This window comes from Numida meleagris, chromosome 4 (assembly GCF_002078875.1).
Source record: "Numida meleagris isolate 19003 breed g44 Domestic line chromosome 4, NumMel1.0, whole genome shotgun sequence".
NCBI classification, from domain to species: domain Eukaryota; kingdom Metazoa; phylum Chordata; class Aves; order Galliformes; family Numididae; genus Numida; species Numida meleagris.
In genome coordinates, this window is record NC_034412.1 from 66,106,666 (window position 1) to 66,122,848 (window position 16,183).

General features: G+C 39.2%; 1 protein-coding gene across 2 annotated transcripts in view; it reads right to left on the reverse strand.

Annotated features, from left to right (window-relative positions):
- Positions 1-16,183, reverse strand: part of PPP3CA (protein phosphatase 3 catalytic subunit alpha) — a 194,653-nt gene that overhangs the window by 98,738 nt on the left and 79,732 nt on the right. For both annotated transcript variants that reach the window (XM_021394703.1, XM_021394702.1), the window contains exon 2: positions 11,135-11,335. In XM_021394703.1, the coding sequence (XP_021250378.1) occupies positions 11,135-11,335 (201 nt within the window). The remainder of the gene's footprint in view (positions 1-11,134; positions 11,336-16,183) is intronic.

Consider the following 16,183-nt stretch of genomic DNA (forward strand, 5'->3'; position numbering starts at 1 on the left):
TGTTCAGAGGAGGGCGACAAAGCTGGTGAGGGGTCTGGAGCACAGGCCTTATGAGGAGCGGCTGAGGGAGCTGCGATTGTTCAGTCTGGAGAAGAGGAGGCTCAGGGGAGACGTTATTGCTCTCTATAGCTACCTGAAGGGAGGTTGTAGTGAGCTGGGGGTCGGCCTCTTCTCTCTTGTAACTAGTGACAGGACGAGGGGGAATGGCCTCAAGTTGCGCCAGGGGAGATTTAGGCTGGACATTAGGAAACACTACTTTTCTGAAAGAGTGGTCAGGCGCTGGAACGGGCTGCCCAGGGAGGTGGTTGAGTCAGTGTCCCTGGAGGTGTTCAAGAAACATTTAGATATAGCGCTGAGAGACATGGCTTAGTGGGGTTATTGGTGGTAGGTGGATGGTTGGACTGGATGATCTTGTAGGTCTTTTCCAACCTAGCTAATTCTATGATTCTATGATTCTAATTCTAAGAGTATAGAAGACTACAAACCTATTTTTAATCTGCTGCAATCCATCATTAAAATAAGAAGTATCACATACAAACAACATTCAAACTCCTAACGATTGCATTAGCTCTAATTAAGGAGCAGCCTAGTCTCATGTCAACAGTAGTTTATCGTGCTAATCCCATTTCAGGTAAAATTTTGGTTGAATGGCTAACAACTGTCATGATCTAATGTTTAATAGCAATATATATTTTATTAGTTAGAACCTGAAGAAGATGAGGTTCTTCAAGTTGTTTACCCTTTCAACCCATTTTTTCAGTTTGTTTGGGAAAAAATCATACCCTAGTTTTAAGTACGTAGGCTAATCTCACAAGCAGCTCTGAAATCTCTCTTTAATTGTACCGGCACTGAGGCTAGCCTTTTCTCTCTTAAGCCTGATAAAAAAAAACAAAAGGAAATGAAGTGGAAAAAAGAAGCAACGTTAGCTTTCATAATTCACTGTTCTAGACAACCCTGACTATTGCATGTGACAGAAAGTAAGCCAAGCAGAAAGAAAATAGACGTATTTTTTGCATTGCCACTTTGCCAAAGGATGAAGTCACAGGATAGACTTTTGTGACCACCAGCAATGCCTCTCATCCATGTTGTCCCCACTGCAGTTCTCAGACTGCATGTATAGACAGCACAGTGCACAGAAGAGAAATAAAGATGAGCTGAGATGTGCTATGTGCTTACTATGGTTCAGATTTATGTCTGTACATCAGATATTGGAAAGTTTTCTTTATTAACATTAGTAATGAATAAATCTGATATAGTTCGCTCAATTTTATCTCCTTTATTATTCAGAAAAAATTGTTTTTGATCTGGCTGGATAAACTCCTGCAGTGAATTATCACAAGCACTTCATTTTTCTTTCGGAGTTCTGAGTATTTAAATTGAAACAATCCTTTTGTAGCATTTTCCACTCATACAATTTCTTGTGGAGGTAGATTCGAAGCACGAGGGGAAGAGTAAAAGTGACTATCTAGTAATGAATGTTATCTTTCAGAAATAACGTCTGAAAGTAATGATGCCGATACACCTAGAGAGCCAGAAGGATTCTCTGCAGTGCTTTCCCTTGTGCTGAGCATCAGAGGAACATTTTCATTTTCAGTCACAGCCTTTTAAGTGGAGCTTACTCCACTGTCATTGTTGCCTTGGGTTGCCTCTTTTGAAGACGACTGTGCAAGCTAGATAAAAAAGAACTCATAGGAAGTCATAACACTTAGAACAACTGTGTTCCACGAGGTTCAACAGAACTGCAGCGTTCAGGGTATTATTTCTGCAACAAAGAAAGAAAATGAGAAAATAGCATGTCTTTGCTTTAGGATCAGGATCAACATTCTCCTCACTTAAAAAGAATATTTTCCTGGGAGGTAATAAGCATCCCAAATGGCATAAAAATACTAAGTTCAACTAGATTTGGATGCCTAATCCTAAGAAAAGCGAGAAGCAGAATCCAAAATGTCTTCTGGAGACAGCACCAAGGATCAATTTGAAACTCATTTACTCTTTAATGAATTGATGTTCTTAAAAGCATATCATGACTCAGAGTCAGGAGAAAATTTTATGGCTTGACACACCACCAGTACAAGTCTCGTACATTACTGCCACAATGGTGTAAGTAACACCAAGATTCTTTGAAATCAACTGTAGACTGAAAGCATGCTTCTGTTCAGCACAAGGTGTCCTCACAATTGGTGCATTTATTTAAAGAGCATGGATTTTACAGAGATTAAAGGCAATTTAGAAGTACTACATTCTTTTACACTAATTCAGATGTTTTCAAATACAGCAGATCTTCCATTTAAAAGGCAAAATCTTCACAGAGAATATTATATACACTTGGAAATTATTCTATAAATGTTTCATCTTAGTAAACTACGGAAAACTAAATATGGAAACCTATCTCAGCTCTGGTAGTATTTTTTAGAATAATTAAAATGCTAATGAAAAAGCATCGAAAGGCATGAAGAAGTAGAATAGCCCTCCCCAGTAAAACATATTTCTATAATCATCATTTCCAACTTGAAATTCTCTCTGAGTTACGCTTTAAGTGATGACAGGTAATGTCTATTATCTCTCTTAAGAAAGAACCTGCTGGTTATCTCCTTTGCATTTGCCAGCGCTTCAAAATCAGGTTCTGGTGAAAGGTTAGATGTACAAACAGCAAGCGCAGATGAAGACAAAAGGCTGCCAGTGGTAGCTCCAAATATGCCACCACACTCTAAGCAATGGGGGTACACATTTGTCCAGCAATTCCTAGACTGCATAAACCTAGACGCATATCTCATCAGAATAGTCTCCAAATGGCAATAATCAACTAACACAAAATGCTGTTTCCCTGTCCTGCTATTAGTCTACCCCCTCACACTCCTTCAATTCCTTTTCTTCTCTCACACGACTGTTTCCAGCTTGGTTTCTGTACTCTAGATGCTCCAGAGTTGTTGCAGGTATGGCGTCAATAACACAAAATCAATCCTCCTTCCCACCACTTACATAAAAATCCTTATCCCTATTATTTCTAACACACACAAAGTGGGGAGCTCCAGCTCATGCATGACTACTAGATTTTTGCTTTGTCAGGGGCAAAGGACTAAAAGACAATTGTATGTTGGAATTTCCTTCCCTCTACCTCCTTCTGTCTTACTTATATCAGTTGCTCCTCCATCCAAACTGGGGGAGGAAGGTATGTGGGTGGCTGTGATTTCAGCAGTGATCCCACTGGATTCCCACATCTCCTTCCAATATAAACTACAAGCTAAGACTGATTTAAATTTAACCCGAGGCCAGAATCAGAGAGATAACTAGGTAAAGCTAAGGGAACACAAAAAAGCAAGAACAAAGGATCTCTCTATTTCTAACATGCATCACACTGTGCAAACAACAATGCTTATTTTTGAAAAAGAACTTTTGTTCAAGGAGTACAAGATTTGTACAAAATTGCTTTTGTATTTTTTTTCAGCTCATTATTTTGTAACTAACGCAACTTCTGTGCTGACTTGAAGTCCAGTACAGATTTGATCCTCTATTTCATAGCATCAGCTTAAGCTCTATACCTGAAGGGTATCTATGCCTCTATGATTTCACTTGGAATTATTTGACTGATTTTTTTGCATCACAGAAAGTTAACTATACATGGATTATTAATAAGTGAGGTAACTGTAAAGAATACTGTCTGCAGTATCCACTGTCTTGGCAATAATGACAGATTTAAGCATCTGCTACTAGAAAACATCAGCTCTGCCAAAATGTCAGAGGCTAATGTCTGAAGCAGTTCAATTAAGCTACAAGACACAATCACTTTGTTCAGGCAGGCACATTTCTATCCATATCTGGAACTGACAGATGCATTTAGTGAAGAAACAGATAAAAAAATGGCAATACATACAGCCCTACATCTTCACCTTGTTTCAGAAGTCTCAGTTTTTTAAGGCGTTAGTCATTTGATTTATTATGAGTTCTCAATAAAGTATGCAAAATAGCTGAAGCAGTGTCAGTTTTAATCAACAAACCAATTAAAGACTTTAATCAAGTTCACTTTATCTGTTCAACAGTATGCTTATATCAAATTATTTTTAACGGGTGTTTAATATGCAGATTCTCTGCATTTTAATAACACTTTCAACAGTGATATGTAAAGGGAAATGTGCTGTTACAATAGTAAACAGCACTCACATACATTGAGAAAACCCACTTTAAAAACTATGGGAAATACGTCATCTTAAAGACTATGTATTGAGCCAAAGAACACAGTCTCCATGTAAAAGCTGTGGATTATCACTTGCTTTTAAGAAGGATGCAAGAGTAAACAGTGGTGTTGAATCTTTCCTCTTCCACCTTGTGTGACTATCTGTATTGCTGAAATGCCGTATTTATGCAAACAAGATCTAGAATCAATATTTGAGGCAGAAGCAAGTAAAAGTTTGTTTCAAACAAACGTTTACCTCACCGTAGCCAAAGTTCATTTTCTTATGATGAAGGAGAATTAACTGCAGGTGATTCATTCTGGAAGGAAGAATAATTTTCTGCAGCATGTCAGGTTCTTGGGTTTTACTGGTCCCCAAACTGCATATTTGTATAACACAGAGACTGCTGCAGTTATACAAGGAACATCTGAAAATCACATGCATTTTAATGCTAGAATGACCAAAATGTTAGCATGTTTTCAGATCGACTAGCAATATATTTGAAGCAGTTGACGTGGCTCACAACTGGAAGATAACTCTACGTGGCTGGGATACAGAAAAGAGCATCATATGATACCTCAAGACCCTGTTCTGAGTGTAGATGCCATCACATTTACAAACAACGTTAAAGACATTCTTTAAAGATAATTTTAATGAATGCAGTACGGCAAAGACTAGAAAACAAGAATTCTTGTGATTGACACTTACCTCAGAAGCAGCAGGCAGCCAGACTTCAGACTCGCACTGAAGTGTTTAGGCTTGGAGTCTGAAGACACCAGCTACTTGGGATGCAGTCTTAGAATATGATTGTGTAAATGCTTTTTTCAAGACAAGTGAATATTTTACTCATAACAGCGTCCTGGAAATTCAGTAGTTTCCTCAACAGTAATCACGGTATATTAGGTTTAGGGTATAAATTAAATTACTGAACTGTGAAATAGAGAAGTTTTAACTAGAATTGCTTTCACCAAAATGTTAATTTCAGACATACTTTGATGTTGTGTTAATATAAACAGACTTTACATTACTTGTAGACCCCTAATAAGCAATCTTGTTTACCTTCCATGCTGGAATTCCATCCCAAACTGCTACAAAAGTAAAAACCAGAAAAAAAATGTTTTAGTTTGGCTCTTCAATTCTATCAAGTCATTTAGATGTGCACTACAGTTTGATGTAATTTTAAACATTATTACCTTTTCACTTAATGTGGGAATAAAAATACTTTTATTAACTTGCCTTAGCATTGATCACTTCAGCTAGAAGCTTTTGATGCTTACAGAGTTCTAGCTTGTGCAGGATTTGTACTTGCCAATGTTACTTGATGCTACCAAACGAAAAAATAAAGGCAAAGAACAAATGTACATGGAACATTGTTCCTGCCCAGGATGTTCCATGGAATGGTAGAACCATGTCCCCAGGGAGTATCTGGAAGTCTCAAAGATCTGACTGGCACATGCTGGCAGGAAAGGGCTTTCCCTTTGTACTATTTATGGACCTACAGTGCACCAAAGGTTTCTGAAGGCCACCAGAACTGCCGCGATTGTTCTCACATGGGCCACTCGGATGCCTACAACTTCCCCCACACCCTTTAACTTAGGGCTCAAACTGAAAAAACTCTGCATCCTCACTACAGTACACTAGGACCAGTAGAGGAAACAATACGGCCAAGTAACAGAACCTTCAGAGACTGAGACATTTTTCTGTTTCTTTTTATAAAAATATTCTACACTGCAACAATAAACTTTTATTCTGTCTTCACATGAGTTTCAATTCTCATCACATACCAAGCTGTATGCACCTGCCATTTCAGAAGGCTTTGCACCCAGGACAGCGCATTGCAAGGGAATTCTCAACAAAGGACTTGAAAGCTTAGAACAAGAGTATACATTTGTTTTACCTATTTTCCAGTTACTTCTAAGTGAAGGAGTGATAGATGATACCATAACCCATGCCTACACACGGCCTGGCTACTGTCACCATGTCAGAAACTGCTGTCATTGCTACTGCTGGTGATGGCTTCCACAAACAGAACTGAGAACACCTGCACACAGGCAGCTGCCTGTGACGCGTGCATGCAATACATGTAAGTACTATATGCAAAAATGCACAGGTTTATAAAGGGGCACTTGACTTAGGATTTGCATGTTCTTAGTTCACTGCGGGAAACTTTTGTTAGTAATGATGGGCAGACTAACTAAGAATGCACATTAAGTACTCAAAATGAGAGATGCCATGCTACAGGAAAAAACAGTACATAATAATTACTTTTAAAATTGATATCAACAGGAAAAATAGACTTAACTTAAAACCCCAACACGTCTCACAAAGTTATTCATTTGTGCAATCATATATGCAAGACATGCATTATATTAATTTTGCACAATATTAGTTTTACAGATACCGAATGAAAACAATATCCTCAAGAAACATAACTGAGGAGGTAAAGATGCGCAATAATAAATATTAGAGAAACATACCACTCAAGATCTAGGTCTACTCTCCCAAATGACTTACTCAATTACAAAGTATAAATTGAATTTACAGAAACGTTAAGCTTGGAAGGTCTTCAAATGCTATGCTCAAAACTGGGTCAATTTCAAAATTTGATCCAGCTTCAAAGGTAGAAATGACTGTTATCATCAGTTATTTTCCTGTGGAAATTAAATTCTGCGATGGGACCTTCATATTCTACTTTATTCAATTCCCTCCAGATTAATAACACTGTTTAACCTTTTGTAGCTTCAGATTTTTGCAGATGTAGGAAAACAACAACATATTATGTTCCAAAAGTGGGCTGGCTGCTCTGAAAATGACCTGTGAAGAGAGGCCCATTCACATCAATAAATCATACACCTAGTAATTGAAGTGAACACTACAAATGTTTGCAAAAAAAAAAAAAACAAAAAAACCTCCATATTTAGGATGTGACCGAATTAGGGTTTCAAGTGCAGCCTCTCCTCCATACATATTATGCTACAAATTTCTTAATCATATAGTTACTTCCTGCTTTTTCCACACAGCAAATGTAATGACCCACAGTTGAGCAGTGAGGAACTTTCAAGTTATGTTCTCTTCACTTGCATGAAATATGCTTTAATTACAAAACTTTTATAAATCTTAGTCTGAAAACATCATGGTCAGCTTGCTCACACCTTTCAACACCACTCAGCATAACAGTATCTCCTCACTTCAAAAGACATGTGTGATTTACTGTCTTCACAATACACTTAAGCCAAAGAGTCAGTTTTACAGTCTGGGAGACAAGGCAACATTCCCATTAATGGCTTTACCTGCATTTGTTTTTCTCACTGAACATATTCAAAATCCAAAGTGATTATTGTTTTATAAATAATACACAGAAGTATACTATACATATATACTCACATACAAAGAATGCCTCCTGTGCACCAAAGTCTAAAGAACGCATGCTTGACATTCAGCTAAGAGTATTCAGTAGACTTTAGATCTGCAAGTGAGGCCCCGTTAAAACAAGCATGTAGTTCACTGTCCTGAAAAGGGTTGGTGAAGTCACTTGCCCAGAATCACTCTATATAATAATGAATCAATATAATAAGGCCATATAAAACTAACCAGGCAATCCTAACTCTGGCATTCCCAGCTGTTCTTTGGAGTCTGACTTTAGTAAATATTGCCATTATGGAGGGTTCAGAGATGCATTTCCTTAGCCTTTTGAAAAAAAAAAAAAAAAGATTAAAAATGAGCCAGTTTCTCCATGTATCATTATACTGCTAAGTACACAAAATAGGATTAGAAATTCTAAGGCTGCCATTCAAATATCTTTCATCTGAACACTGAACAGATGTAGTCTAGTGCTAGATCAAGCTCATTAAACCCATAAGCTTAAGATGAACAACATATGCCTCCAAGAGAACATCAAGTACATGAATTCAGAAACAGCTGAGCCATGGAGGGTGGCAGCATCGTCGTCCCCTTGCTCCCTGCTCAGTTTCTTATGGATGAAGGTTGCCAGGGCTATTCTCTCCATTCTTCTGAACTCACAATTGCAAGTCAAGACAAAGTTGCCTAAACACTTCCCAGGTGCAAGAAGAGGTCTCTCACAGCATGGACTTGGACTCTTCATTGTTCAGGCTCTGATCAGACTCATACCTAGCAAAGAGCAGCCCTGAGTAACAACTGTAGGACAGTTTGCTTCTGTTATAAATCAACACCATAACCTATGTACACAGTTCACACGTAGCAAACTAAATGAACTTCAGCTAAGGTTTCCAATGAATTAATCAAAAGCATTTGAAAATTTATATAGCTTTGCCAAATTTGAAAACAAAACTCAAAACGACAATCATATTGGTACTTCCAGATAACCACAGATCCAGTTTTACAAAAATAAAAAGTAATAGATTATACATTCTATATTATATCTTTTTCCAGAACCAGTTCTCTGCTCCCTCAAATCAGTCTTCTACATATCCACTTTATTTCATGTGACTGCTTATAAACAGAATTCTGATATTTTTGTTCCTCTGAGGGCAAACATTTCACCCATGAAAATAAACAAAAGAGAAGTTCCAAACTGAGGGATGTTCAAACTAAAGGATGGCTGCACATGGCTAAAGAAAATAAAATCTTTTCATATTATTTTTAAACAAATATCTGATTATACCAATGTACAATAATCATACTTGAACAGTTACTCTTCTCTATCTTTTTTGATGATCGCCATGCCGTTAACCAGCTACAAGGATACGTTTCTAAAAGATGAATGCATCTCCCACAGAGGTTCCCATGCTAACGATTAATGTCTGCCACTCTTCAACAGGACTGCTTTGACACATCTAAAATTTATTTTCTTCCCCACTGTTGAGTGATTGTGTTTATTTTTCTGTAATGTTTGAAAAGAGCTGTCCTCCATTCCATAGTTGATTGTCTGTATACCTTGAAATTCTACCAAATCATTGGTCAACTGATAGTCTCTTTTCCCAGTCATCTGCTGTCATGCTACTCACACAAAACTAATTGTCAGGCCCACGATGAATTTCACAAACTTTTCCAACCCCACTTCACAGTTTTGTATTTATGATTACCTTCATAACTTTGGCTTTCGTGTTTGTTCATACAGAACATTAGCACTTCTCAGCTACTCCACTAACAAGCATGAGGAGTCCAACCTTCCTACACTAATTTTAGAAGACAATACCTACCTACCCCAAAGAATGCTGCCACATCACAAGCATTGCAGGAGAATAATTTTAAAAGCAAGAACAAAGCAAGACGTAGGCTCAACTGAAAGAAAGAATCAAAGACTTAAATTATAGCGGTGATATACAATGGGGTAACCTTCAGGAGATTAATTCCTCTAATACAACTCCAAACAATTCAGACACCTTCAAAAGCATTTAAGAAATAAAATAATGTTAAAAAGAGAGAACATTAAATATAGACTTAGGAAACCAGTCAAGACATGGCAGACACCCATCCTCCTATAGTTTATGCCCCTCAGAAGATTAAAAAGTCCACAGGAAGGAAGAATTTCTCCATGTCTGCCACTCAGTTATGGACAATGAGAGGTAACAGCTTTACATTGCGCCAGAGAAGGTTCAGATTGGATATTAGGAAAAATTAATTCTCAGAAGAGTGATGAAGTAACGGAACAAGATGCCCAGAGAGGTGGTAGAGTCACCGTCCCCGGACGCTTTCAAGAAGAACGTAGATATGTCACTTAGGAACATGGTTTGGCAGACACGGTGGTGATAGGTTGATGGCTGGACTAGATAATCTTACTGGTCTTTTCCAACCTCAATGATTCTATGATTCTAATGGTACTGTATTCCCACAACTTCCATTTAAGAAGTTGAACAACCTGTACTATCCCTTCAAAGAAAATGTCTCCAGAACACTATTCTCAGTATACTCAGGGGATTCTTTAATTCATTCATCCTGTTTCCTTTATTTTGCCTTGAGCTGCAACATGATTGACATCTTCTCCATCAGGACAGCAAGGCAGCATGACAAGCTAATTATTACATAAGAGATGATACACATTACCTCTCCAGGTCACCTTAGAATCCCTTATTTGGATGCCATTTTAAAAGTTACAGGCCTTAACTTGTGTATCAGTTTAGTCTAGACACTATGCGCTTTGATTTCAGAGTTTTCCTAAAAATGAAGGCTTTGCTGTTCCTGCACAGTTTATTGTTCATGTTATCAGTGCTGATAACAAAGACTGGTAATCCTTCCAGGTTAGGAAGGACAGAAAAAAAACTATTTCTTTGATTTTTTGTCAGGACTCCCCTGGAACAAAAGTTACAAGAGGACTTGCCTTCTTAAAGCAAGTTTTATGGTTCGGTTTCACAGTTTAAGCTGACTAGAATCAGTTATCTTTTTATCTGCAAGTAACTAACTTCCTGTGTCACGGATCTCTTGCCAAAAATGCATTCATTTCTGATAACAGCAACAAAGCAGGGGAGGAGGTGCATTAGAGCAAGAAATGCATTCATATATTCAGAAAGTAGTTGAGGCAGGAGACGGAGACGGAAATTCAAAATAGAAGGCATTTCCTGAGGATTAATGAGTGGGTGGTAGTATCTGATAGCCAAGGGCACAATGGGTTCTGCAATCAGCACAACTCTCATTGCAGTCCCAGGCAACACAAACGACAATTGTGCTATTTTTTTTTCCTTTTTTGCTCTACTCATTTATCTCAACCTTTAACCAAAATTTCCCTTCACCCTAACACTGTTATTCTTTCAGAGTCAAACCGTGTCTGAATAGTGCTACTAAAGTAAAAGACATCTATAAAATTATGGAATTATTTCCTGGTGCAGAAGGCCAGGTAAATTTTTCAAGTTTAAGTTCTTCTAATCTTCTCATATAGAGAGAATGAATAAATTTCAAGCTTCCTTAGGAAGCCACATACACTAACATATTACCTAACATGTCCCATACAAACAGCTGTCACATCTCCACCACTGTAAATCTGTACTAACCTGTGACTGGTGCATCTATGTCTAGCAGATTTTTTTCTTGACGAAGAATTGAAGCTCCCTCCGTTATTATTCTCAATGCAACGCTTTCTTCCAGTCTCCCTTCTTTCATAAGGTGTGCCTTTAAGATATCCACACGTGGCTTGCCATCATTATCAAACACTTCCTTAGCTGTGAGCCGGTGACTTGGAGGAAATGGGACAGCTGTATGGAGAAGAAAAAAATCTGATCAGTTTTTACAGTAAAATCACTATTATAGATCATCACACATTTCAAAGTCATCTCTGCTGCCAAACTGTATTAGCATGAATTTCATACTGCCTCTTATAACTTGGGGCTTAAATTGTACTTAAATGAAGACATCACTGAAGCTAAGTTATCCATGCAAGTAAGAACAGCTATTTCATATTTATTAAAAAATTGAAAGGAAGATTTATGCCAAATTTACAGGCAGACATGTGCAAACAAGCCAAGAAACATATGGGAATATCAGGGAAAAAAGGGAGTGGAGCAGGGAACACTCTAGCAGCGCTGCAAAGCGTTTATATAAAATACAAAAAGCAGTGCAATATTTAATTTATGTGTACAGACATGTATAGATACACTCCAGTTAAAACACTGAACTCCAAGTCAGATCTCTCCAATGACTTGAGTGGTGGTGGAAGATGTCTTCTTCCTATCACACTCAATACATTCAACCACCACCAAGGCATTCCTGAGTGTGAAATCAACTGTACTCCAGCAAAGCTGCTTCAGACTGGAGTTTAACAGGAATTAATAAACTGGTGACATGCCATCCACCAGCAAACCATGTACTGCTGTCACATCGGGCCTCAGGCTTGCAGCAACCCTCAGATGCTTGGGCATTCCCTTTCCCAAAGCCAGCTGGAGTGGAGAAGGCTGGAATTGCTTCTGTCAGCTGCAGGGATGAGGCTAGTGCATCATCCCAGCTTAACCGCCTTTCCCTTGCTGTTCCATCAGAACCACATCAGGCATGGCCTGCCCTGCCAGCCGCTGGGTAATTGTACCAAGCCCTGCCCAGCTGAAAGGGGGTTATTATAGGGGAGCTTGGAGCAGGGAGAGGAGACTGCTGCATTCCCTGCACAACCTGGCCCCTGGTTCCCTGCTGAGTGCCTCACTGTGAGCTCTGATACGCTATGAGAGGCAAAACTCAGCACAGCAGATCAATATGTCTGCTGGTTCCAATTTGCTTTACATTTCATGATCTACCCACTTTGGAAGCAACACACAAATCACACACATCTTTTGAAGCTCAGTCCAAGAACTCTTTACCTGCACTGCCAGAAGTAACAGAGCAGATAATAAACAATTGCATTTTGTGCAGCTGTTTGACACGGGTAATTTAAACATTAACATCTTCAGAAAATGCTCTCATTGCTTTGATTCAACTTCTTTTTTGCTGCCAAAACTCCATCAGTACATTCATCAAAACATTCTGGTGTGGACTAATGGGTACGTGTCTATGAATGCACTGAAAATGGAGAACAGACTGAGAAGTGGAAGAAAATGGGGGGGGGGGAAGTGAAAGTCTGTCACGTCTCTGACTCCACCAGGATTCTGGGGTACAGCGACAGCTACAGCCACAAGGAAGTTAAAATGCAACACCAGGGATTCAGAAAGCTCTTACACAGATCCATTAGAGTTTTCTCACTCAATCCACAAGAACTCCCAAACCACTTTAAATCAGCTGATGCTTTGACAGGTACTCCTGTGATAAGTGGTTAAGTGGTGAAGACCAAAGCCTTGTTTTGCTTTTTGCAGTTGCTGTGGTTAAGCCAAGCCCACAAGGCTCACAAAAATCAGGCGGTTATATGCTTTGTGGATCTTTCCAGAAGATCCACAGCAGGCCTCAATTCCTCAAGAACAAATAACTGCATACATGAGCTATGAACAACTCCTTGTACAACACCAGAAAAAGAAAAATTACTGCAAGGAAGAGGAAGGTGAGGGAGAGAATTCAGCAGTTCTGCAAGTCTGTATCTCCTTCTGGAAATAAAATAAATACATAAAAAAAATCCTTCCTCCTTCCTAAGTGTGGAAAGGAGAGGGAAAAGCTGTTACTTATCTCCAGTCCATGCAGCTGGAACAAATACCAGCATTAGCATGCATTGCTTTGCAATGAAAGCAGCCTCTCTTCTTCCCCTGAAGTACTGCGGTATGAAAACCTCTGCAGCACAGTGCTTCTTACAGGTAACTGCCATACAGGAACATATGCCAGGAGAAGATTTTTGCATTTATAAAGATGGAGAGCAAAACAAACAGCAAGCAAGCACACAAACAAAAACAGCTCTAAGATGTTCCTTCTGATTAACAGAAAAATATGGCACACGCTGCAGCACTGGAAGAGCTCTGCAGGCAGATTTCAGAAACATGTACCAGAGCCTAATTAAAGAAAAAAAGATACTGTTCCAATAGCAGATGATTAATGATTAATTAGCACAAACATGAGCAACTGAATAGAGCACAAATTGCATCTTCCATTATGAGAATATTAATTTTGTATATACACATGCAGAGCACTCCACAGACCAACATAAGAAATGGCCGTGTTCATGTGGAATTCATTGCTGGAATCGCCAACAAATGCCACGATCAATCAGAAGCCTTTTATAAATGTAACATTTAGTTTCCACTGCTTTAGATAGTGACGTTACTCTCCAAATACACGGGCACCTATCCACTTCTCCATACCTGCTGGTTAGTGTGTGCAACACAACTATTTCTCTCCTAGTGTTATTGTTTCTGTCAGAAATAAAACTGAGAGCCTAATCAGACAGCAACTGTGTCCACAGCATGCACAATGCGGAGGAGTGGAGAAAAAACAGCAAATAGGTAAAACAGAAAAGAAAACAACATTCCAACTTTTTTCCGCCCTCCTTTCAAAAATGACCTGCATTTTGATCTCTTTGTGAAGAGAAATATTCCAGGGCCTGTATAATTCTCTGCTAAATATTAGACTCTGTGGAGGCGAGGAAAAGCAGTTGCCACAGGCTCTGTGTGAGCAGGAGGAGGTCTGCAGGCAGAGCCTAAGGGGAGGCACGAGCAAGGGCTGCAGCACCCAGGCACTCACCGTGCTGCTGCAACCAAAGGTGAGAGTCTGCATTCACTCGGGACAGAACCTTGGACACAGAAACAAGAGAGAGCGTAACATGTGGATGCACGCTGCGAGTGTGTGTTGAAGTTCAGTGACAAATCCCACTACAAGAACACTACCCAAGGAAGCCAGGCAGACTACCCATACTCTGTACCACTTACAGCCTGGTCACTACCCCCTCTTGTAGTTGCTTAAAACCTTCTAAAGGCACACCATTTATTTCCTGGTATTGGCATTTAGAAAGAAAACTGATCACCATGTGAAATGCTGTCATCAGAGTGTGGTAATAAAACATGCTACAGCAAAAAGCCATGAAACAAAGACTTTTAACCCTTTATCTCACCCTACCAGTAGCATCCTCCTGACATCTGGAAATACAAGAAGATACCATTTAGGCTCTTACTAGTTTTTTCCTTGTGCTTTCATGTATTTTGAGCATGTTCCAGCAAATGGAGAAGTGCAACCTGCTGTGTCAGTGCTCTTCAGATTCCTGCAGAACCCACCTCACTGGTAACATAGCTGCTGAAAGGTCAGACCTCGTTACCATTGCTCTCAAATATTAAACAAGGCTCTCCAGAACAAATAAATAAACCATAATGTGCTAGGCTTAATTAGTGCTGAACATGTGCGCACACATAAATAAAATACAAGCATGTGGCAAAAAAAGCATTATTTTGTTTATATATTATTCATTTACAAACCAAGCTGTACACTGTATTAATACTCTCTGAGGAGGCTGCCCATCCCATCAGTATTCAAGTTCCTTGCATTTCATCTCCCCTCTGCAACACTTGCCTCGTAATCTCACGTAACTAATGCTGCGTGTATGTAACTATGCCTAGATCATGGCATATTTCTCTGGAGAAAATAAGTTAATGCTTCCCTCTTCATCAGTAAGTGAAACACGTCAGTAACTGCCATCATCACAACGCTACAGCGCATTGCATTTGTCTGATGGCAATTTGCAGTTCTGTGCTTCAAGAAACATTGGCACTGCAACAGTGGTGAGAGCATAGGCTCTTAAACAGGTCAATACTTACTCCACATGCAGAAAAAAGGCAGATCATTGCAGCTTCCCCCCATCTACTTACTCATAGTCTTTGGACTCAGGATGCATAACATCTTCCCCTGCCACCTCAGATATCCCAACAAAACTGCTTTTTCAAAAGAGTACCATTTGGAATAGCTACCTAAACACTTTCTGCAGGCTGACTTTGCAAATCTACCTTCATTTTACATCTCTGTTCAGTGCAGGGCACATTCTTGGGTGCTCTTGCTGAACAGTAACAACACGCATGCCTGCCAGCTCATGGTCACACAGGCCTCTACATAAAGAAGCAGACAAAGATCAAAATGTTCAAATATTAACATCGGGTTAAAAAGCTGCATTTCTGATTGACTGTATTCCTGTACAGTTGCCTGTGAAATTCTGGCTTATAGGGTTACTATGAACCAAAAGGGAAAAAATCATGACTTTTTTTTTTCCTCATAGAACACAACTGACTTCAGGCGACAGATAGGAACTAGAAAATGAGTCACTGTCACTGATCGCTGCTGAGAGGAGCGGGGTGAAGCCTCCTGGCAGCACAGAGCTCACCAAAGCAGGGAGATGGGGAATAGCACTGCCAGAATCTGTTTTAACACTGACACATACAGAAAGGGAACACAACTGTCACATGACAAATAGCCTTTTCCACAGATTTCCTCAGGCAGCAGTTAGATGATGTTTTTGTCTCCACATACAAGTTATCCGGCAACAAATTTGCCACTCAAACCCAGTGGAACCTTTGATATTTTCTTAACCTGCACATTTTCTTAGCAGGCATTTTAAAGAGTAATAAACAGGAGAGAGAATTATTTAGAAAACACAATTTCTTTACAGTATAAAAATGTGTACCTATTGCATTCATAGCATATGCAAATTGTTGGGTTTTTTT